Genomic DNA, 23697 nt, shown 5'->3' with positions numbered 1-23697 from the left:
ACCTTCACATATGATACATAAGGAGAGAAGGGAGAGGAGACATGATGGAAACCTTCATATATGTTACATGAGGAGTGAAGGGAGAGGAGACATGATGGAAACCTTCACATATGTTACATGAGGAGAGAAGGGAGAGGAGACATGATGGCAAGCTTCACATATGTTACATGAGGAGAGAAGGGAGAGGAGACATGATGGAAACCTTCACATATGTTACATGAGAAGAGAAGGGAGAGGAGACATGATGGAAACCTTCACATATGATACATGAGGGGAGGGGGACATGATGGAAACCTTCACATATGTTACATGAGGAGAGAAGGGAGAGGAGACATGATGGAAACCTTCACATATGTTACATGAGGAGAGAAGGGAGAGGAGACATGATGGAAACCTTCACATATGTTACATGAAGAGAGAAGGGAGAGGAGACATGATGGAAACCTTCACATATGTTACATGAGGAGAGAAGGGAGAGGAGACATGATGGCAAGCTTCACATATGTTACATGAGGAGAGAAGGGAGAGGAGACATGATGGAAACCTTCACATATGTTACATGAGAAGAGAAGGGAGAGGAGACATGATGGAAACCTTCACATATGATACATGAGGGGAGGGGGACATGATGGAAACCTTCACATATGTTACATGAGGAGAGAAGGGAGAGGAGACATGATGGAAACCTTCACATATGTTACATGAGGAGAGAAGGGAGAGGAGACATGATGGAAACCTTCACATATGTTACATGAGGAGAGAAGGGAGAGGGGACATGATGGAAACCTTCACATATGTTACATGAGGAGAGAAGGGAGAGGAGACATGATGGAAACCTTCACATATGTTACATGAGGAGAGAAGGCAGAGGAGACATGATGGAAACCTTCACATATGTTACATGAGGAGAGAAGGGAGAGGAGACATGATGGAAACCATCACATATGTTACATGAGGAGAGAAGGGAGAGGAGACATGATGGAAACCTTCACATATGTTACATGAGGGAAGAAGGGAGAGGAGACATGATGGAAACCTTCACATATGTTTCATGAGGAGAGAAGGGAGAGGGGACATGATGGAAACCTTCACATATGTTTCATGAGGAGAGAAGGGAGAGGGGACATGATGGAAACCTTCACATATGATACATGAGGGGAGAGGGGACATGATGGAAACCTTCACATATGTTACATGAGGAGAGAGGAGACATGATGGAAACCTTCACATATGTTACATGAGGAGAGAAGGGAGAGGAGACATGATGGAAACCTTCACATATGTTACATGAGGAGAGAAGGGAGAGGAGACATGATGGAAACCATCACATATGTTACATGAGGAGAGAAGGGAGAGGAGACATGATGGAAACCTTCACATATGTTACATGAGGAGAGAAGGGAGAGGAGACATGATGGAAACCATCACATATGTTACATGAGGAGAGAAGGGAGAGGAGACATGATGGAAACCTTCACATATGTTACATGAGGGAAGAAGGGAGAGGAGACATGATGGAAACCTTCACATATGTTTCATGAGGAGAGAAGGGAGAGGGGACATGATGGAAACCTTCACATATGTTTCATGAGGAGAGAAGGGAGAGGGGACATGATGGAAACCTTCACATATGATACATGAGGGGAGAGGGGACATGATGGAAACCTTCACATATGTTACATGAGGAGAGAGGAGACATGATGGAAACCTTCACATATGTTACATGAGGAGAGAAGGGAGAGGAGACATGATGGAAACCTTCACATATGTTACATGAAGAGAGAAGGGAGAGGAGACATGATGGAAACCTTCACATATGTTACATGAAGAGAGAAGGGAGAGGAGACATGATGGAAACCTTCACATATGTTACATGAGGAGAGAAGGGAGAGGAGACATGATGGCAAGCTTCACATATGTTACATGAGGAGAGAAGGGAGAGGAGACATGATGGAAACCTTCACATATGTTACATGAGAAGAGAAGGGAGAGGAGACATGATGGAAACCTTCACATATGATACATGAGGGGAGGGGGACATGATGGAAACCTTCACATATGTTACATGAGGAGAGAAGGGAGAGGAGACATGATGGAAACCTTCACATATGTTACATGAGGAGAGAAGGGAGAGGAGACATGATGGAAACCTTCACATATGTTACATGAGGAGAGAAGGGAGAGGGGACATGATGGAAACCTTCACATATGTTACATGAGGAGAGAAGGGAGAGGAGACATGATGGAAACCTTCACATATGTTACATGAGGAGAGAAGGGAGAGGAGACATGATGGAAACCTTCACATATGTTACATGAGGAGAGAAGGGAGAGGAGACATGATGGAAACCATCACATATGTTACATGAGGAGAGAAGGGAGAGGAGACATGATGGAAACCTTCACATATGTTACATGAGGGAAGAAGGGAGAGGAGACATGATGGAAACCTTCACATATGTTTCATGAGGAGAGAAGGGAGAGGGGACATGATGGAAACCTTCACATATGTTTCATGAGGAGAGAAGGGAGAGGGGACATGATGGAAACCTTCACATATGATACATGAGGGGAGAGGGGACATGATGGAAACCTTCACATATGTTACATGAGGAGAGAGGAGACATGATGGAAACCTTCACATATGTTACATGAGGAGAGAAGGGAGAGGAGACATGATGGAAACCTTCACATATGTTACATGAGGGAAGAAGGGAGAGGAGACATGATGGAAACCTTCACATATGTTTCATGAGGAGAGAAGGGAGAGGAGACATGATGGAAACCTTCACATATGTTACATGAAGGGAGAGGAGACATGATGGAAACCTTCACATATGTTACATGAAGAGAGAAGGGAGAGGAGACATGATGGAAACCTTCACATATGTTACATGAAGGGAGAGGAGACATGATGGAAACCTTCACATACATTACATGTGTTACATGAGGGTACTGGGGAGTAATGAGTGGTACTGATGGAATATTGAGGAGTATTGGGGAATGGGAAGTAATAAGGGGTACTGGGGAATAATGAAGAGTAATGAGGGGTACAAAGGAGTAATGAGGGGTACTGGGGAATAATAAGAGGTACTGGAAGAGTATTAGGGAGTAATGAGGGGTACTGGGGGAGTAATGAGGGGTACTGAGGAATAATGAGGGGTACTGAGGAATAATGAAGGGTGCTGGGGGAGTAATAAGGTGTATTGGGAAGTAATGGGTACTGAGGGAGTAATTAGGGGTACTGGGGAATAATAAGAGGTACTGTGGGAGTAATGAGGGGTACTGGGAAGTAATGAGGAGTACTGGGGGAGTAATGAGGGGTACTAGGAAGTAATTTGGGTACTGATGAGTAATGAGGGTTACTGGGGGAGTAATGAGGAGTATTGGGGAGTAATGAGGGGCCTGGGGAAATATTGAGGGGTACTCGCGAGTAATGAGTAGTGCTGGGAAGTCATGTGGGATACTGAGGAGTACTGGGGGAGTAACAAGGGAGTAATGAGGGGTACTGGGGGAGTAATGAGGAGTATTGGGAAGTAATGAGGGGTACTGGTGGAGTAGTGATGGGTACTGTGGGAGTAGTGAGGGGGTACTGATGAGTACTGGGGGAGTATTGAGGAGTACTGGGAAGTAATAGGAGTACTAAGGGAGTAGTGAGCGGTATCGGGTAATAATCAGAGGTACTGGGGAGTAATGATGGGTAGTGAGGGAGTACTGATGAGTACTTCGGGAGTAATGAGGGGTACTGGAAAGTAATGAGGGGTACTGGGGGAGTAATGAGGGGTACTGGGAAATAATGAGAGGTACTGGGGGCATAATGAGGGGTTCTGGAAAGTAATGTGGGGTACTGATGTGTACTGGGGGAGTAATGAGGGGTACTGGGAAATAATGAGAGGTACTGGGGGAGTAATGAGGAGTACTGGGGAGTAATGAGGGGTGCTGGGGGAGTAATGAGGGGTATTGGGAAATAATGGGTACTGAGGGAGTAATACGGGGTACTGGGGAATAATAAGAGGTACTTTGGGAGTAATGAGGGGTACTCAGAAGTAATGATGAGTACTGGGGAGTAATGAGGGGTACTGGGAAGTAATGTGGGGTACTGGGGGAGTAATGAGGGGTACTGGGAAATAATAAGAGGTACTGGAAAATAATGAGGGGTACTGGGGGAGTAATGAGGGGTACTGGGGGAGTAATGAGGGGTTCTGGGAAGTAATGTGGGGTACTGATGAGTACTGGGGGAATAATGAGGGGTACTTGGAAATAATGAGAGGTACTGGGGGAGTAATGAGGAGTACTGGGGAGTAATGAGGGGTACTGAGGAATAATGAGGGGTGCTGGGGATTAATGAGAGGTACTGGGGAGTAATGATGGGTAGTGAGGGAGTACTGCGGGAGTAATGAGGGGTACTGGAAAGTAATGTGGGGTACTGGGGAGTACTGGGGGAGTAACAAGGGAGTAATGAGGGGTACTGGGGAGTAACGAGGAGTACTGGGGGAGTAATGAGGAGTACTGGGAAGTAATGAGGGGTACTGGGGAATAGTGAGAGGTACTGGGGAATAATAAGAGGTACTGAAGAGTAATGATGGGTAGTGAGGGAGTACTGATGAGTACTGCGGGAGTAGTGAGGGGTACTGGAAAGTAATGTGGGGTACTGGGGAGTAATGAGGGGTACTGGGGGAGTAATGAGGGGTGCTGGGAAATAATGAGAGGTACTGGGGGAGTAATGAGGGGTTCTGGTAAGTAATGTGGGGTACTGATGATTACTGGGGGAGTAATGAGGGGTACTGGGAAATAATGAGAGGTACTGGGGGAGTAGTGAGGGGTGCTGGGGGAATAATGAGGGGTATTGGGAAATAATGGGTACTGAAATAGTAATTAGGGGTACTGGGGAATAATAAGAGGTACTGTGGGAGTAATGAGGGGTACTCTGAAGTAATGAGGAGTACTAGGGGAGTAATGAGGGGTACTAGGAAGTAATGTGGGGTACTGGGGAGTAATGAGGGGTACTGGGGGAGTAATGAGGGGTACTGAGAAATAATGAGAGGTACTGGGGGAGTAATGAGGGGTACTGGGAAATAATGAGGGGTACTGGGGGAGTAATGAGGGGTACTTGGGGAGTAATGAGGGGTTCTGGGAAGTAATGTGGGGTACTGATGAGTACTGGGGGAATAATGAGGGGTACTTGGAAATAATGAGAGGTACTGGGGGAGTAATGAGGAGTACTGGGGAGTAATGAGGGGTACTGAGGAATAATGAGTGGTGCTGGGGAATAATAATAATGGGGAGTAATGATGGGTAGTGAGGGAGTACTGATGAGTACTGCGGGAGTAATGAGGGGTACTGGAAAGTAATGTGGGGTACTGGGGAGTACTGGGGGAGTAACAAGGGAGTAATGAGAGGTACTGGGGAGTAACGAGGAGTACTGGGGGAGTAATGAGGAGTACTGGGAAGTAATGAGGGGTACTGGGGGAGTAGTGAGAGGTACTGGGGAATAATAAGAGGTACTGAAGAGTAATGATGGGTAGTGAGGGAGTACTGATGAGTACTGCGGGAGTAATGAGGGGTACTGGAAAGTAATGTGGGGTACTGGGGAGTAATGAGGGGTACTGGGGGAGTAATGAGGGGTGCTGGGAAATAATGAGAGGTACTGGGGGAGTAATGAGGGGTTCTGGTAAGTAATGTGGGGTACTGATGAGTACTGGGGGAGTAATGAGGGGTACTGGGAAATAATGAAAGGTACTGGGGGAGTAATGAGGAGTACTGGGGGAGTAATGAGGGGTACTGGGAAGTAATGTGGAAAACTGGGGGAGTAATGAGGGGTATTGGGAAATAATGGGTACTGAGGGAGTAATACGGGGTACTGGGGAATAATAAGAGGTACTTTGGGAGTAATGAGGGGTACTCAGAAGTAATGATGAGTACTGGGGAGTAATGAGGGGTACTGGGAAGTAATGTGGGGTACTGGGGGAGTAATGAGGGGTACTGGGAAATAATAAGAGGTACTGGAAAATAATGAGGGGTACTGGGGGAGTAATGAGGGGTACTGGGGGAGTAATGAGGGGTTCTGGGAAGTAATGTGGGGTACTGATGAGTACTGGGGGAATAATGAGGGGTACTTGGAAATAATGAGAGGTACTGGGGGAGTAATGAGGAGTACTGGGGAGTAATGAGGGGTACTGAGGAATAATGAGGGGTGCTGGGGAATAATGAGAGGTACTGGGGAGTAATGATGGGTAGTGAGGGAGTACTGATGAGTACTGCAGGAGTAATGAGGGGTACTGGAAAGTAATGTGGGGTACTGGGGAGTATCAAGGGAGTAATGAGGGGTACTGGGGAGTAACGAGGAGTACTGGGGGAGTAATGAGGAGTACTGGGAAGTAATGAGGGGTACTGGGGAATAGTGAGAGGTACTGGGGAATAATAAGAGGTACTGAAGAGTAATGATGGGTAGTGAGGGAGTACTGATGAGTACTGCGGGAGTAGTGAGGGGTACTGGAAAGTAATGTGGGGTACTGGGGAGTAATGAGGGGTACTGGGGGAGTAATGAGGGGTGCTGGGAAATAATGAGAGGTACTGGGGGAGTAATGAGGGGTTCTGGTAAGTAATGTGGGGTACTGATGAATACTGGGGGAGTAATGAGGGGTACTGGGAAATAATGAGAGGTACTGGGGGAGTAGTGAGGGGTGCTGGGGGAATAATGAGGGGTATTGGGAAATAATGGGTACTGAAATAGTAATTAGGGGTACTGGGGAATAATAAGAGGTACTGTGGGAGTAATGAGGGGTACTCTGGAGTAATGAGGAGTACTGGGGGAGTAATGAGGGGTACTAGGAAGTAATGTGGGGTACTGGGGAGTAATGAGGGGTACTGGGGGAGTAATGAGGGGTACTGAGAAATAATGAGAGGTACTGGGGGAGTAATGAGGGGTACTGGGAAATAATGAGGGGTACTGGGGGAGTAATGAGGGGTACTGGGGGAGTAATGAGGGGTTCTGGGAAGTAATGTGGGGTACTGATGAGTACTGGGGGAATAATGAGGGGTACTTGGAAATAATGAGAGGTACTGGGGGAGTAATGAGGAGTACTGGGGAGTAATGAGGGGTACTGAGGAATAATGAGGGGTGCTGGGGAATAATAATAATGGGGAGTAATGATGGGTAGTGAGGGAGTACTGATGAGTACTGCGGGAGTAATGAGGGGTACTGGAAAGTAATGTGGGGTACTGGGGAGTACTGGGGGAGTAACAAGGGAGTAATGAGAGGTACTGGGGAGTAACGAGGAGTACTGGGGGAGTAATGAGGAGTACTGGGAAGTAATGAGGGGTACTGGGGGAGTAGTGAGAGGTACTGGGGAATAATAAGAGGTACTGAAGAGTAATGATGGGTAGTGAGGGAGTACTGATGAGTACTGCGGGAGTAATGAGGGGTACTGGAAAGTAATGTGGGGTACTGGGGAGTAATGAGGGGTACTGGGGGAGTAATGAGGGGTGCTGGGAAATAATGAGAGGTACTGGGGGAGTAATGAGGGGTTCTGGTAAGTAATGTGGGGTACTGATGAGTACTGGGGGAGTAATGAGGGGTACTGGGAAATAATGAGAGGTACTGGGGGAGTAATGAGGAGTACTAGGGGAGTAATGAGGAGTACTGGGAAGTAATTTGGAAAAATGGGGGAGTAATGAGGGGTACTGGGGAGTAATGACGAGCACTGGGGGAGTTATGAGGAGTACTGGGGAATAATGAGAGGTACTGGGGAGTAATGATGGGTATTGAGGGGAAACTGATGAGTACTGGGGGAGTAATGAGGAGTACTGGGGGAGTAATGAGGGGTACTGCAAAGTAATGTGGGGTACTGGGGGAGTAATGAGGGGTACTGGGGGAGTAAAAAGGGGTACTGGGGGAGTAATGAGGGGTGCTGGGGGAGTAATGAGGGGTACTTGGGAATAATAAGAGGTACTGTGGGAGTAATGAGGAGTACTCAGGGAGTAATGAGGGGTACTAGGAAGTAATTTGGGGTACTGAGGAGTAAAAGGGGTTACTGTGGGAACAATGAGGAGTATTGGGGAGTAATGAGGGGTTCTGAGGAATAATGAGGGGTGCTGGGGAGTAATGAGTACTAGGGGAGTAATGATGGGTACTATGAAGTAATGTGGGGTACTGAGGAGTACTGGGTGAGTAACAAGGGAGTAATGAGGGGTACTGATGAGTACTGGAGATTAATGAATATGAGTACTAGGGGAGTAATGATGGGTTCTATGAAGTAATGTTGGTACTGAGGAGTACTGGGTGAGTAACAAGGGAGTAATGAGGGGTACTGATGAGTACTGGAGAATAATGAATACTGGTGGAGTAATGAGGGCTACTGGGGGAGTAATGAGGAGTACTGGGGGAAAAGTGAGGGGTACTGGGGAATAATGAGAGGTACTGGGGGAGTAATGAGGGGTACTGGGAAGTAATGTGGGGTACTGAGGAGTATTGGGGGAGTAATGAGGGAGTAATGAGGGGTACTGATGAGTACTGGGGGAGTAATGAGGGGTACTGGGGAAGTAGTGAGGGGTACTGGGGAATAATGAGAGGTACTGGGGGAGTAATAAGGTGTACTGGGGAGTAATGATTGGTACTGTGGGAGTAGTGAGGGGGTACTGAGTACTGGGGGAGAAATGAGGGCTACTGGGGGAGTAATGAGGAGTATTGGGGGATAATGAGAGGTACTGGGGGAGTAATGAGGAGTACTGGGAAGTAATGTGGGGTACTGATGAGTACTGGGGGAGTAATGAGGGGTACTGGGTAGTAATGAGGGGTAGTGGGGAATAATAAGAGGTACTGTGGGAGTAATGAGGGCTACTGGGAAGTAATGAGGAGTACTGGGAGAGTAATGAGGGGTACTCGGAAGTAATTTGGGGTACTGAGGAGTAATAAGGGTTACTGTGGGAGTAATGAGGAGTATTGGGGAGTAATGAGGGGTACTGGGGAAATATTAAGGGGTACTGGGGGAGTAGTGAGGGGTACTGGGGAATAATGAGAGGTACTGGGGGAGTAATGAGGAGTACTGGGAAGTAATGTGGGGTACTGGTGAGTACTGGGGGAGTAATGAGGGCTACTGGGAAGTAATAAGGAGTACTGGGGGAGTAATGATGGGTACTAGGAAGTAATTTGGGGTACTGAGGAGTAATGAGGGTTACTGTGGGAGTAATGAGGAGTATTGGGGAGTAATGAGGGGTACTGGGGAAATATTGAGGGGTACTGGGGGAGTAATGTGGGGTACTGAGGAGTACTGGGGGAGTAACAAGGGAGTAATGAGGGGTACTGATGAGTACTGGAGAATAATGGTGAGTCCTGGGGGAGTAATGAGGAGTACTGGGAAGTAATGATGGGTACTGTGGGAGTAATGAGGGAGTACTGGGGGGACTAATGAGGGCTACTGAGGCAGTAATGAGGAGTATTGAGGAAGAAGGGAGGTGGGGAAACCTTAGAACTACACTTCCCGGCAGGCCGCGCGCCGAGAGCCGGAAGTGGCGCTGATTGGCTGACGCTCACGTCCAGTCTTCGCGCAGCTTGTTGGCCGGTCGGCGCACGGTGACAATACGGCGAGATGGTGCTGGAGAGTACTATGGTCTGGTGAGAACCGGGAGCGGGCTGACCGGGGGAGGGGGCGAGTGCGGCGGGGATGTGACCTCTGCCCCGGCGGACGGGACCGGTTCTCGGGGCTCAGGAGACGCTCGGGCCGAATCCCTGAGTCATCCTCGCCCGAGCCTGGGATAATGGGGCAGCAGCCGGGGCTGTTACTATGGAAATCGGCAGCGGCCAATCAGAGAGCGGCTCTCATTGTGTGTCACTGTGCAGGAGGTGAAAGGCGTCCTCTGATTGGCTGCTGCAGGGTCTTAACCTGGTGCCTTGTCTTTCAGTGTGGACAACAGTGAATATATGAGGAATGGCGACTTCCTTCCGACGCGGCTCCAGGCGCAGCAAGACGCCGTCAACATCGTGTGTCACTCCAAGACGCGGAGTAACCCCGAAAACAACGTGGGGCTCATCACCCTCGCCAAGTGAGTGGGGCGACAGATGGGGGGGGTCGTGTACACGGGGCGACAGATGGGGGTGGTCGTGTACACGGGGCGACAGATGGGGGTGGTCGTGTACACGGGGCGACAGATGGGGGGGGGATAGTGTACACGGGGCGACAGATGGGGGGGAATAGTGTACACGGGGCGACAGATGGGGGGGGATAGTGTACACGGGGCGACAGATGGGGGTGGGATAGTGTACACGGGGCGACAGATGGGGGTGGGATAGTGTACACGGGGCGACAGATGGGGGGGGGATAGTGTACACGGGGCGACAGATGGGGGGGATAGTGTACACGGGGCGACAGATGGGGGGGGGATAGTGTACACGGGGCGACAGATGGGGGGGGGATAGTGTACACGGGGCGACAGATGGGGGGGGGCTAGTGTACACGGGGCGACAGATGGGGGTGGTCGTGTACACGGGGCGACAGATGGGGGGGGATAGTGTACACGGGGCGACAGATGGGGGTGGTCGTGTACACGGGGCGACAGATGGGGGGGGGATAGTGTACACGGGGCGACAGATGGGGGGGGATAGTGTACACAGGGCGACAGATGGGGGGGGATAGTGTACACGGGGCGACAGATGGGGGTGGGATAGTGTACACGGGGCGACAGATGGGGGGGGATAGTGTACACGGGGCGACAGATGGGGGGGGATAGTGTACACGGGGCGACAGATGGGGGGGGGATAGTGTACACGGGGCGACAGATGGGGGGGGGATAGTGTACACGGGGCGACAGATGGGGGGGGATAGTGTACACGGGGCGACAGATGGGGGGGGGATAGTGTACACGGGGCGACAGATGGGGGGGGGATAGTGTACACGGGGCGACAGATGGGGGGGGATAGTGTACACGGGGCGACAGATGGGGGGGGATAGTGTACACGGGGCGACAGATGGGGGGGGGATAGTGTACACGGGAAGACAGATGGGGGGGGATAGTGTACACGGGGCGACAGATGGGGGGGGGGATAGTGTACACGGGGCGACAGATGGGGGGGGATAGTGTACACGGGGCGACAGATGGGGGGGGATAGTGTACACGGGGCGACAGATGGGGGGGGATAGTGTACACGGGGCGACAGATGGGGGGGGATAGTGTACACGGGGCGACAGATGGGGGGGGATAGTGTACACGGGGCGACAGATGGGGGGGGATAGTGTACACGGGGCGACAGATGGGGGGGGATAGTGTACACGGGGCGACAGATGGGGGGGGATAGTGTACACGGGGCGACAGATGGGGGGGGGATAGTGTACACGGGGCGACAGATGGGGGTGGTCGTGTACACGGGGCGACAGATGGGGGGGGATAGTGTACACGGGGCGACAGATGGGGGGGGGATAGTGTACACGGGGCGACAGATGGGGGGGGGATAGTGTACACGGGGCGACAGATGGGGGGGGGATAGTGTACACGGGGCGACAGAATGGGGTGGTCGTGTACACGGGGCGACAGATGGGGGGGCATAGTGTACACGGGGCGACAGATGGGGGGGGATAGTGTACACGGGGCGACAGATGGGGGGGGATAGTGTACACGGGGCGACAGATGGGGGTGGTCGTGTACACGGGGCGACAGATGGGGGTGGTCGTGTACACGGGGCGACAGATGGGGGTGGTCGTGTACACGGGGCGACAGATGGGGGGGCATAGTGTACACGGGGCGACAGATGGGGGGGGATAGTGTACACGGGGCGACAGATGGGGGGGGATAGTGTACACGGGGCGACAGATGGGGGTGGTCGTGTACACGGGGCGACAGATGGGGGTGGTCGTGTACACGGGGCGACAGATGGGGGTGGTCGTGTACACGGGGCGACAGATGGGGGTGGTCGTGTACACGGGGCGACAGATGGGGGTGGTCGTGTACACGGGGCGACAGATGGGGGTGGTCGTGTACACGGGGCGACAGATGGGGGGGGGATAGTGTACACGGGGCGACAGATGGGGGTGGTCGTGTACACGGGGCGACAGATGAGGGGGGATAGTGTACACGGGGCGACAGATGCTGTGGTCGTGTACACGGGGCGACAGATGGGGGGGGGATAGTGTACACGGGGCGACAGATGAGGGGGGATAGTGTACACGGGGCGACAGATGCTGTGGTCGTGTACACGGGGCGACAGATGGGGGTGGTCGTGTACACGGGGCGACAGATGAGGGGGGATAGTGTACACGGGGCGACAGATGGGGGTGGTCGTGTACACGGGGCGACAGATGGGGGTGGTCGTGTACACGGGGCGACAGATGGGGGTGGTCGTGTACACGGGGCGACAGATGGGGGTGGTCGTGTACACGGGGCGACAGATGGGGGTGGTCGTGTACACGGGGCGACAGATGGGGGTGGTCGTGTACACGGGGCGACAGATGGGGGTGGTCGTGTACACGGGGCGACAGATGGGGGTGGTCGTGTACACGGGGCGACAGATGAGGGGGGATAGTGTACACGGGGCGACAGATGGGGGGGGATAGTGTACACGGGGCGACAGATGGGGGGGGATAGTGTACACGGGGCGACAGATGGGGGTGGTCGTGTACACGGGGCGACAGATGGGGGGGATAGTGTACACGGGGCGACAGATGGGGGGGATAGTGTACACGGGGCGACAGATGGGGGGGATAGTGTACACGGGGCGACAGATGGGGGTGGTCGTGTACACGGGGCGACAGATGGGGGTGGTCGTGTACACGGGGCGACAGATGGGGGTGGTCGTGTACACGGGGCGACAGATGGGGGGGATAGTGTACACGGGGCGACAGATGGGGGGGATAGTGTACACGGGGCGACAGATGGGGGGGGATAGTGTACACGGGGCGACAGATGGGGGTGGTCGTGTACACGGGGCGACAGATGGGGGGGATAGTGTACACGGGGCGACAGATGGGGGGGGGGGGGGGGGATTGTGTGAACTCTTTGTCCCCCAACCAAATCCGATCACCTGACCATAAAGCACTTCCCAATCATGGGGCCATTAGTGGGTCCTTATCCCCCCCCCTCCACTGATATGCTGGGGGAACGGGTACTCCCCGGTGTCGGGGTCTCTCATCGTCCATTATTATGGGGTGTCGGGGTGCGCTCCCGGTGTCGAGGTCTCTCATCGTCCGTTATTATGGGGTGTCGGGGTGCGCTCCCGCTGTCGGGGTCTCATCGTCCATTATTATGGGGTGTCGGGGTGCGCTCCCTGTGTCGGGGTGTCTCCTCGTCCGTTATTATGGGGTGTCGGGGTGCGCTCCCGCTGTCGGGGTGTCTCATCGTCCATTATTATGGGGTGTTGGGGTGCGCTCCCTGTGTCGGGGTGTCTCCTCGTCCGTTATTATGGGGTGTTGGGGTGCGCTCCCTGTGTCGGGGTGTCTCCTCGTCCGTTATTATGGGGTGTTGGGGTGCGCTCCCGCTGTCGGGGTGTCTCATCGTCCATTATTATGGGGTGTCGGGGTGCGCTCCCGCTGTCGGGGTGTCTCATCGTCCATTATTATGGGGTGTCGGGGTGCGCTCCCTGTGTCGGGGTGTCTCATCGTCCATTATTATGGGGTGTCGGGGTGCGCTCCCGGTGTCGGGGTCTCTCCTCGTCCATTATTATGGGGTGTCGGGGTGCGCTCCCAGTGTCGGGGTCTCTCCTCGTCCATTATTATGGGGTGTCGGGGTGCGCTCCCGGTGTCGGGGTGCGCTTCCGGTGTCGGGGTATCTCCACGTCCATTATTATGGGGTGTCGGGGTGTCTCCTCGTCCATTATTATGGGGTGTCGGGGTGTCTCCTCGTCCATTATTATGGGGTGTCGGGGTCTCTCATCGTCCATTATTATGGGGTGTCGGGGTGCGCTCCCGCTGTCGGGGTGTCTCATCGTCCATTATTATGGGGTGTTGGGGTGCGCTCCTGCTGTCGGGGTCTCTCCTCGTCCGTTATTATGGGGTGTTGGGGTGCGCTCCCGGTGTCGGGGTCTCATCGTCCATTATTACGGGGTGTCGGGGTGCGCTCCCTGTGTCGGGGTCTCTCCTCGTCCGTTATTATGGGGTGTCGGGGTGCGCTCCCAGTGTCGGGGTCTCTCCTCGTCCATTATTATGGGGTGTCGGGGTGCGCTCCCGGTGTCGGGGTGCGCTCCCGGTGTCGGGGTGCGCTTCCGGTGTCGGGGTGTCTCCTCGTCCATTATTATGGGGTGTCGGGGTGTCTCCTCGTCCATTATTATGGGGTGTCGGGGTCTCTCATCGTCAATTATTATGGGGTGTCGGGGTGCGCTCCCGCTGTCGGGGTGTCTCATCGTCCATTATTATGGGGTGTTGGGGTGCGCTCCTGCTGTCGGGGTCTCTCCTCGTCCGTTATTATGGGGTGTCGGGGTGCGCTCCCGGTGTCGGGGTCTCATCGTCCATTATTACGGGGTGTCGGGGTGCGCTCCCTGTGTCGGGGTCTCTCCTCGTCCGTTATTATGGGGTGTTGGGGTGCGCTCCCGGTGTCGGGGTCTCTCATTGTCCGTTATTATGGGGTGTTGGGGTGCGCTCCCGGTGTCGGGGTCTCTCATTGTCCGTTATTATGGGGTGTTGGGGTGCGCTCCCGGTGTCGGGGTGTCTCATCGTCCATTATTATGGGGGGTTGGGTGCGCTCCTGCTGTCGGGGTCTCTCCTCGTCCGTTATTATGGGGTGTCGGGGTGCGCTCCCGGTGTCGGGCTCTCATCGTCCATTATTATGGGGTGTCGGGGTGCGCTCCCTGTGTCGGGGTGTCTCCTCGTCCGTTATTATGGGGGGTTGGGTGCGCTCCCGGTGTCGGGGTCTCTCCTCGTCCAGTATTATGGGGTGTCGGGGTGCGCTCCCGGTGTCGGGGTCTCTCCTCGTCCATTATTATGGGGTGTTGGGTGCGCTCCCGATGTCGGGGTCTCTCCTCGTCCAGTATTATGGGGTGTTCGGTGCGCTCCCGGTGTCGGGGTCTCTCCTCGTCCAGTATTATGGGGTGTTCGGTGCGCTCCCGGTGTCGGGGTCTCTCCTCGTCCAGTATTATGGGGTGTTCGGTGCGCTCCCGGTGTCGGGGTCTCTCCTCGTCCAGTATTATGGGGTGTCGGAGTCTCTCCTCGTCCAGTATTATGGGGTGTTGGGTGCGCTCCCGGTGTCGGGGTCTCTCCTCGTCCAGTATTATGGGGTGTCGGGGTGTCTCATCGTCCATTATTATGGGGTGTTGGGGTGCGCTCCCTGTGTCGGGGTGTCTCCTCGTCCGTTATTATGGGGTGTTGGGGTGCGCTCCCTGTGTCTGGGTGTCTCCTCGTCCATTATTATGGGGTGTCGGGGTGCGCTCCCTGTGTCGGGGTCTCATCGTCCATTATTATGGGGTGTCGGGGTGCGCTCCCTGTGTCGGGGTCTCTCCTCGTCCAGTATTATGGGGTGTCGGGGTGCGCTCCCGGTGTCGGGGTCTCATCGTCCATTATTATGGGGTGTCGGGGTGCGCTCCCGGTGTCGAGGTCTCTCATCGTCCGTTATTATGGGGTGTCGGGGTGCGCTCCCGCTGTCGGGGTCTCATCGTCCATTATTATGGGGTGTCGGGGTGCGCTCCCTGTGTCGGGGTGTCTCCTCGTCCGTTATTATGGGGTGTCGGGGTGCGCTCCCGCTGTCGGGGTGTCTCATCGTCCATTATTATGGGGTGTTGGGGTGCGCTCCCTGTGTCGGGGTGTCTCCTCGTCCGTTATTATGGGGTGTTGGGGTGCGCTCCCTGTGTCGGGGTGTCTCCTCGTCCGTTATTATGGGGTGTTGGGGTGCGCTCCCGCTGTCGGGGTGTCTCATCGTCCATTATTATGGGGTGTCGGGGTGCGCTCCCGCTGTCGGGGTGTCTCATCGTCCATTATTATGGGGTGTCGGGGTGCGCTCCCTGTGTCGGGGTGTCTCATCGTCCATTATTATGGGGTGTCGGGGTGCGCTCCCGGTGTCGGGGTCTCTCCTCGTCCATTATTATGGGGTGTCGGGGTGCGCTCCCAGTGTCGGGGTCTCTCCTCGTCCATTATTATGGGGTGTCGGGGTGCGCTCCCGGTGTCGGGGTGCGCTTCCGGTGTCGGGGTATCTCCACGTCCATTATTATGGGGTGTCGGGGTGTCTCCTCGTCCATTATTATGGGGTGTCGGGGTGTCTCCTCGTCCATTATTATGGGGTGTCGGGGTCTCTCATCGTCCATTATTATGGGGTGTCGGGGTGCGCTCCCGCTGTCGGGGTGTCTCATCGTCCATTATTATGGGGTGTTGGGGTGCGCTCCTGCTGTCGGGGTCTCTCCTCGTCCGTTATTATGGGGTGTTGGGGTGCGCTCCCGGTGTCGGGGTCTCATCGTCCATTATTACGGGGTGTCGGGGTGCGCTCCCTGTGTCGGGGTCTCTCCTCGTCCGTTATTATGGGGTGTCGGGGTGCGCTCCCAGTGTCGGGGTCTCTCCTCGTCCATTATTATGGGGTGTCGGGGTGCGCTCCCGGTGTCGGGGTGCGCTTCCGGTGTCGGGGTGTCTCCTCGTCCATTATTATGGGGTGTCGGGGTGTCTCCTCGTCCATTATTATGGGGTGTCGGGGTCTCTCATCGTCAATTATTATGGGGTGTCGGGGTGCGCTCCCGCTGTCGGGGTGTCTCATCGTCCATTATTATGGGGGGTTGGGTGCGCTCCTGCTGTCGGGGTCTCTCCTCGTCCGTTATTATGGGGTGTCGGGGTGCGCTCCCGGTGTCGGGGTCTCATCGTCCATTATTACGGGGTGTCGGGGTGCGCTCCCTGTGTCGGGGTCTCTCCTCGTCCGTTATTATGGGGTGTTGGGGTGCGCTCCCGGTGTCGGGGTCTCTCATTGTCCGTTATTATGGGGTGTTGGGGTGCGCTCCCGGTGTCGGGGTCTCTCATTGTCCGTTATTATGGGGTGTTGGGGTGCGCTCCCGGTGTCGGGGTGTCTCATCGTCCATTATTATGGGGGGTTGGGTGCGCTCCTGCTGTCGGGGTCTCTCCTCGTCCGTTATTATGGGGTGTCGGGGTGCGCTCCCGGTGTCGGGCTCTCATCGTCCATTATTATGGGGTGTCGGGGTGCGCTCCCTGTGTCGGGGTGTCTCCTCGTCCGTTATTATGGGGGGTTGGGTGCGCTCCCGGTGTCGGGGTCTCTCCTCGTCCAGTATTATGGGGTGTCGGGGTGCGCTCCCGGTGTCGGGGTCTCTCCTCGTCCATTATTATGGGGTGTTGGGTGCGCTCCCGATGTCGGGGTCTCTCCTCGTCCAGTATTATGGGGTGTTCGGTGCGCTCCCGGTGTCGGGGTCTCTCCTCGTCCAGTATTATGGGGTGTTCGGTGCGCTCCCGGTGTCGGGGTCTCTCCTCGTCCAGTATTATGGGGTGTCGGGGTCTCTCCTCGTCCAGTATTATGGGGTGTTGGGTGCGCTCCCGGTGTCGGGGTCTCTCCTCGTCCAGTATTATGGGGTGTCGGGGTCTCTCCTCGTCCAGTATTATGGGGTGTTGGGTGCGCTCCCGGTGTCGGGGTCTCTCCTCGTCCAGTATTATGGGGTGTCGGGGTCTCTCCTCGTCCAGTATTATGGGGTGTTCGGTGCGCTCCCGGTGTCGGGGTCTCTCCTCGTCCAGTATTATGGGGTGTCGGGGTCTCTCCTCGTCCAGTATTATGGGGTGTTGGGGTGCGCTCCCTGTATCGGGGTGTCTCCTCGTCCGTTATTATGGGGTGTCGGGGTGTCTCATCGTCCATTATTATGGGGTGTTGGGGTGCGCTCCCTGTGTCGGGGTGTCTCCTCGTCCGTTGTTATGGGGTGTTGGGGTGCGCTCCCTGTGTCTGGGTGTCTCCTCGTCCATTATTATGGGGTGTCGGGGTGCGCTCCCTGTGTCGGGGTCTCATCGTCCATTATTATGGGGTGTCGGGGTGCGCTCCCTGTGTCGGGGTCTCTCCTCGTCCAGTATTATGGGGTGTCGGGGTGCGCTCCCGGTGTCGGGGTCTCATCGTCCATTATTATGGGGTGTTGGGGTGCGCACCCGCTGTCGGGGTGTCTCATCGTCCATTATTATGGGGTGTCGGGGTGCGCTCCCTGTGTCGGGGTCTCTCCTCGTCCGTTATTATGGGGTGTTGGGGTGCGCTCCCTGTGTCTGGGTGTCTCCTCGTCCATTATTATGGGGTGTCGGGGTGCGCTCCCTGTGTCGGGGTCTCATCGTCCATTATTATGGGGTGTCGGGGTGCGCTCCCTGTGTCGGGGTCTCATCGTCCATTATTATGGGGTGTCGGGGTGCGCTCCCTGTGTCGGGGTCTCTCCTCGTCCAGTATTATGGGGTGTCGGGGTGCGCTCCTGCTGTCGGGGTGTCTCCTCGTCCGTTATTATGGGGTGTCGGGGTGCGCTCCCTGTGTCGGGGTCTCTCCTCGTCCAGTATTATGGGGTGTCGGGGTGCGCTCCCGGTGTCGGGGTCTCCTCGTCCAGTATTATGGGGTGTTGGGTGCGCTCCCTGTGTCGGGGTCTCTCTTCGTCCGTTATTATGGGGTGTTGGGTGCGCTCCCGGTGTCGGGGTCTCCTCGTCCAGTATTATGGGGTGTCGGGGTGCGCTCCCGGTGTCGGGGTCTCTCATTCTTCTCTCTTGCAGTAATTGCGAGGTGCTCACCACCCTCACCCCGGACACCGGCAGAATCCTGTCCAAGCTTCACTCGGTCCAGCCGGTGGGTAAGATCAGCTTCTGCACCGGGATCCGCATTGCACACGTGAGTCCTGGGGTGTGCGGGGGACGTGGCGGAGGCCTCCGTGGGGCGCTGCGCCCAATGGTAAATGTGCTTGTCTCTTACAGCTCGCTCTGAAGCACCGCCAGGGGAAGAACCATAAAATGAGGATCATCGCCTTTGTGGGCAGCCCGGTGGAGGACAATGAGAAGGACGTAAGTGACGTCAGCGGGCACCGCCTCAGCTTGTGTGTGGCAGCCATCATTGGGGCACAGAGGGGCTCCTCGTGTAACTCCCGCTCTTTCCTGCAGTTGGTGAAGATGGCGAAGCGGCTGAAGAAAGAGAAGGTCAGCGTAGACATCATCAACTTTGGCGAGGAGGTGAGTGTCTGGGGGACACATGAACAGGAAGGGGTTAAAGGGATTCTGTCCTGAGATTTCAGCCCTATAAGCTAAGCATGTGCCCAGGTCCGTACTAATAACTACCTAAGGTGCCCAATGGGACGTCCGTTAATACAGGGTGCCCGGCCATCTGGTGCCCAGCGCCTCCTTCCCAGTCTTAATCGCCGCCCTCCCTGTCTACAGAGCCGCCTTCCGTCCCTCTGCCAGATCCTGCGCACTATGCTCAGCCTGATGCGCCGCGGTTTTGGGCCTGGCGCATGCGCACTTCGCTCAACGAAGCTGCTTCCAGGATCCCGCAGCACATCAGGCTGAGCATAGTGCGCAGGCGCCGTATCTGGCAGAGGGACGGGAGGAAGGCGGCGATTAAGACTGGGAAGGAGGCGCTGGGCACCCTGTATTAACGGACGTCCCATTGGGCACCTTAGGTAGGCGATTGACAGGCTAATAGGGCCACAAGCAGGTTTATAAGGGCAGTTTAGGGTTCCTGTTATTAGTACGGACCTGGGCACATGTTTAGCTTATGGGGCTGAAATCTCAGGACAGAATCCCTTTAATGGTGGATCTGCTTCCCCTCTAGGAATCCAACACCGAGAAGCTGACGGCATTCATCAACACGCTGAACGGGAAGGATGGCACAGGGTCACATCTGGTCACTGTACCCCCAGGGCCCAGCCTGGCAGACGCCCTCATCAGTTCCCCCATCCTGGCTGGAGAAGGCGGTGCCATGCTCGGACTGGGTGCCAGTGACTTTGAGTTTGGGGTAGATCCCAGCGCTGACCCAGAACTGGCTCTGGTGAGTGTCCTGTGAGGGCAGCAGCCCCATGTCAGGTGTGCACCCCCATTACCTGAGTAATGTCTCATGACTCTTATGTGACCACAGGCGCTGCGTGTGTCCATGGAGGAACAGCGACAGCGGCAGGAAGAGGAGGCCAGGCGGGCAGCCGCTGCATCTGCCGCCGAGGCCGGGATTACCTCCACAGCGGGAGATGGTGAGGACTGCGGGGAGGGCGGGCGCTCTGCTGGGGGCTGCGGGGGGGGGAAAGGGGCGCTCTGCTGAGGACTGCGGGGAGGGCGGGCGCTCTGCTGAGGACTGCGGGGGGGGAGGGCGCTCTGCTGAGGGCTGCGGGGAGGGCGGGCGCTCTGCTGGGGGAGTGCGGGCGCTCTGCTGAGGACTGCGGGGAGGGCGGGCGCTCTGCTGAGGACTGCGGGGAGGGCGGGCGCTCTGCTGGGGGAGTGCGGGCGCTCTGCTGAGGGCTGCGGGGAGGGCGGGCGCTCTGCTGAGGACTGCGGGGAGGGCGGGCGCTCTGCTGAGGACTGCGGGGAGGGCGGGCGCTCTGCTGAGGACTGCGGGGAGGGCGGGCGCTCTGCTGGGGGCTGCGGGGGGGGGGAGGGCGCTCTGCTGAGGACTGCGGGGAGGGCGGGCGCTCTGCTGAGGACTGCGGGGAGGGCGGGCGCTCTGCTGAGGACTGCGGGGAGGGCGGGCGCTCTGCTGAGGACTGCGGGGAGGGCGGGCGCTCTGCTGAGGACTGCGGGGAGGGCGGGCGCTCTGCTGAGGACTGCGGGGAGGGCGGGCGCTCTGCTGAGGACTGCGGGGAGGGCGGGCGCTCTGCTGGGGGCTGCGGGGGGGGGGGGGGGCGCTCTGCTGAGGACTGCGGGGAGGGCGGGCGCTCTGCTGAGGACTGCGGGGAGGGCGGGCGCTCTGCTGAGGACTGCGGGGAGGGCGGGCGCTCTGCTGAGGACTGCGGGGAGGGCGGGCGCTCTGCTGAGGACTGCGGGGAGGGCGGGCGCTCTGCTGAGGACTGCGGGGAGGGCGGGCGCTCTGCTGAGGACTGCGGGGAGGGCGGGCGCTCTGCTGAGGACTGCGGGGAGGGCGGGCGCTCTGCTGAGGACTGCGGGGAGGGCGGGCGCTCTGCTGAGGACTGCGGGGAGGGCGGGCGCTCTGCTGAGGACTGCGGGGAGGGCGGGCGCTCTGCTGAGGACTGCGGGGAGGGCGGGCGCTCTGCTGAGGACTGCGGGGAGGGCGGGCGCTCTGCTGAGGACTGCGGGGAGGGCGGGCGCTCTGCTGAGGACTGCGGGGAGGGCGGGCGCTCTGCTGAGGACTGCGGGGAGGGCGGGCGCTCTGCTGAGGACTGCGGGGAGGGCGGGCGCTCTGCTGAGGACTGCGGGGAGGGCGGGCGCTCTGCTGGGGGCTGCGGGGAGGGCGGGCGCTCTGCGGGGGGGGAGGGCGCTCTGCTGAGGACTGCGGGGAGGGCGGGCGCTCTGCTGAGGACTGCGGGGAGGGCGGGCGCTCTGCTGAGGACTGCGGGGAGGGCGGGCGCTCTGCTGAGGGGGGAGTGCGCGCTGAGGGGGGAGTGCGGGGCGCTCTGCTGAGGGGGGAGTGCGGGGCGCTCTGCTGAGGGGGGAGTGCGGGGCGCTCTGCTGAGGGGGGGGTGCGGGGCGCTCTGCTGAGGGGGGAGTGCGGGGCGCTCTGCTGAGGGGGGAGTGCGGGGCGCTCTGCTGAGGGGGGAGTGCGGGGCGCTCTGCTGAGGGGGGAGTGCGGGGCGCTCTGCTGAGGGGGGAGTTCGGGGGCGCTCTGCTGAGGGGGGAGTTCGGGGGCGCTCTGCTGAGGGGGGAGTTCGGGGGCGCTCTGCTGAGGGGGGAGTTCGGGGGCGCTCTGCTGAGGGGGGAGTTCGGGGGCGCTCTGCTGAGGGGGGAGTTCGGGGGCGCTCTGCTGAGGGGGGAGTTCGGGGGCGCTCTGCTGAGGGGGGAGTTCGGGGGCGCTCTGCTGAGGGGGGAGTTCGGGGGCGCTCTGCTGAGGGGGGAGTTCGGGGGCGCTCTGCTGAGGACTGCGGGGAGGGCGGGCGCTCTGCTGAGGGGGGAGTGCGCTCTGCTGAGGGGGGAGTGCGGGGCGCTCTGCTGAGGGGGGAGTGCGGGGCGCTCTGCTGAGGGGGGAGTGCGGGGCGCTCTGCTGAGGGGGGAGTGCGGGGCGCTCTGCTGAGGGGGGAGTGCGGGGCGCTCTGCTGAGGGGGGAGTGCGGGGCGCTCTGCTGAGGGGGGAGTGCGGGGCGCTCTGCTGAGGGGGGAGTGCGGGGCGCTCTGCTGAGGGGGGAGTGCGGGGCGCTCTGCTGAGGGGGGGAGTGCGGGGCGCTCTGCTGAGGGGGGAGTGCGGGGCGCTCTGCTGAGGGGGGAGTGCGGGGCGCTCTGCTGAGGGGGGCGGGGGGCGGGCGCTCTGCTGAGGGGGGAGTGCGCTCTGCTGAGGACTGCCACTCACTATGCTTCTCTGTTCAGATTCAGATGAGGCTTTGCTCAAGATGACAATTGGGCAGCAAGAAGGAGGCCGCAGCGGACTGCCCGATTTCAGCAGCATGACCGAGGACGAGCAGATCGCATATGCCATGCAGATGTCCTTACAAGGAGCAGGTATGTGGGGGGCTGTGGGAGAGGGCGTGCACACGAGGTGGCCGGGACGTCCCGGGGAGAGGGCGTGCACACGAGGTGGCCGGGACGTCCCGGGGAGAGGGCGTGCACACGAGGTGGCCGGGACGTCCCGGGGAGAGGGCGTGCACACGAGGTGGCCGGGACGTCCCGGGGAGAGGGCGTGCACACTGGGTGGCCGGGACGTCCCGGGGAGAGGGCGTGCACGCGAGGTGGCCGGGACGTCCCGGGGAGAGGGCGTGCACGCGAGGTGGCCGGGACGTCCCGGGGAGAGGGCGTGCACTCGAGGTGGCCGGGACTTCCCCGGGAGAGGGCGTGCACACGAGGTGGCCGGGACGTCCCGGGGAGAGGGCGTGCACACGAGGTGGCCGGGACTTCCCCGGGAGAGGGCGTGCAAACGAGGTGGCCCGGACGTCCCGGGGAGAGGGCGTGCACGCGAGGTGGCCGGGACGTCCCGGGGAGAGGGCGTGCACACTGGGTGGCGCTCTGGTGACTGGTCTCCGCTCTTCTCCGCAGAGTTCAGCCAGGCAGAATCGGGCGATCTAGAAAGCAGCGCCATGGAGATCCCAGAACCCGCAAAGGTAACCCCCTAGCCCACTGTATGCATTGTGGAGTGTCAGCTCCTGTGTCCAGGACCTCATCCCTCTCTCTGTGGCGCAGGAGGAGGACGATTACGATGTCATGCAGGACCCCGAATTCCTGCAGAGTGTCCTGGAGAACCTGCCGGGCGTGGACCCCAACAATGAAGCCATCCGCAACGCCATGGGCTCCCTGGCCTCCCAGGCCACCAAAGACAGCAAGAAGGACAAGAAGGAGGAAGAGAAGAAGTAACCGGGCCCCTGAAGGATGTGGGGGCCCTGTGGGGTGTGGGGGTCTAGTACTTAATGAATTGCCATGCACTGTGTAGATGGGTGACCCCTATGCGGAGCAGGGATGGTGGGGGTTAACCACATGGCGGCAGCAGCCTCTCTCCCAGGTGCGCTGCGGGTGTTGTGCACGGGCCCCTCATGTATGTGGCTTGTGTTGTGCACGGGGCCCCTCTGAGCGGCGTGTGCACAGGTGGATGTGGGCCGCCATATTTGTATACTTGGAGATGACATCACAAATAAAAGCTTGTATAACAAAGTAGGTGTGGCCTTGTGGATACCACGCCCAGACTCCGCCCATTACCGGGGCGCACTCAGACA

At 57.7% G+C, this 23697-nt stretch overlaps 1 protein-coding gene across 1 annotated transcript; it reads left to right on the top strand.

The window, feature by feature from the left end:
* The first annotated feature begins 9509 nt into the window (after positions 1-9509).
* PSMD4 (proteasome 26S subunit ubiquitin receptor, non-ATPase 4) lies at positions 9510-23575 on the top strand. Its single transcript, XM_040411898.1, has 10 exons — positions 9510-9613; positions 9901-10041; positions 18627-18741; positions 18825-18911; positions 19008-19076; positions 19675-19890; positions 19978-20086; positions 22364-22495; positions 23027-23091; positions 23171-23575. Exons 1-10 carry the CDS (start codon positions 9588-9590, stop codon positions 23339-23341), a joined length of 1131 nt encoding a protein of 376 aa, XP_040267832.1. The 5' UTR covers positions 9510-9587; the 3' UTR covers positions 23342-23575.
* The last annotated feature ends 122 nt before the right edge of the window (positions 23576-23697 follow it).

Source organism: Bufo bufo, chromosome 11, assembly GCF_905171765.1.
Source record: "Bufo bufo chromosome 11, aBufBuf1.1, whole genome shotgun sequence".
NCBI lineage: Eukaryota > Metazoa > Chordata > Amphibia > Anura > Bufonidae > Bufo > Bufo bufo.
This window is presented reverse-complemented; position numbering and strand designations above follow the sequence as displayed.

Excerpts from the sequence above, each read along its gene's own strand:
- PSMD4 (XM_040411898.1), top strand. The coding sequence starts at position 9,588 with ATGGTGCTGGAGAGTACTATGGTCTG. Across the intron at positions 9,614-9,900 it reads CTGGAGAGTACTATGGTCTG|TGTGGACAACAGTGAATATA; the intron begins GTGAGAACCGGG and ends CTTGTCTTTCAG. Across the intron at positions 19,077-19,674 it reads TCATCAACTTTGGCGAGGAG|GAATCCAACACCGAGAAGCT; the intron begins GTGAGTGTCTGG and ends CTTCCCCTCTAG.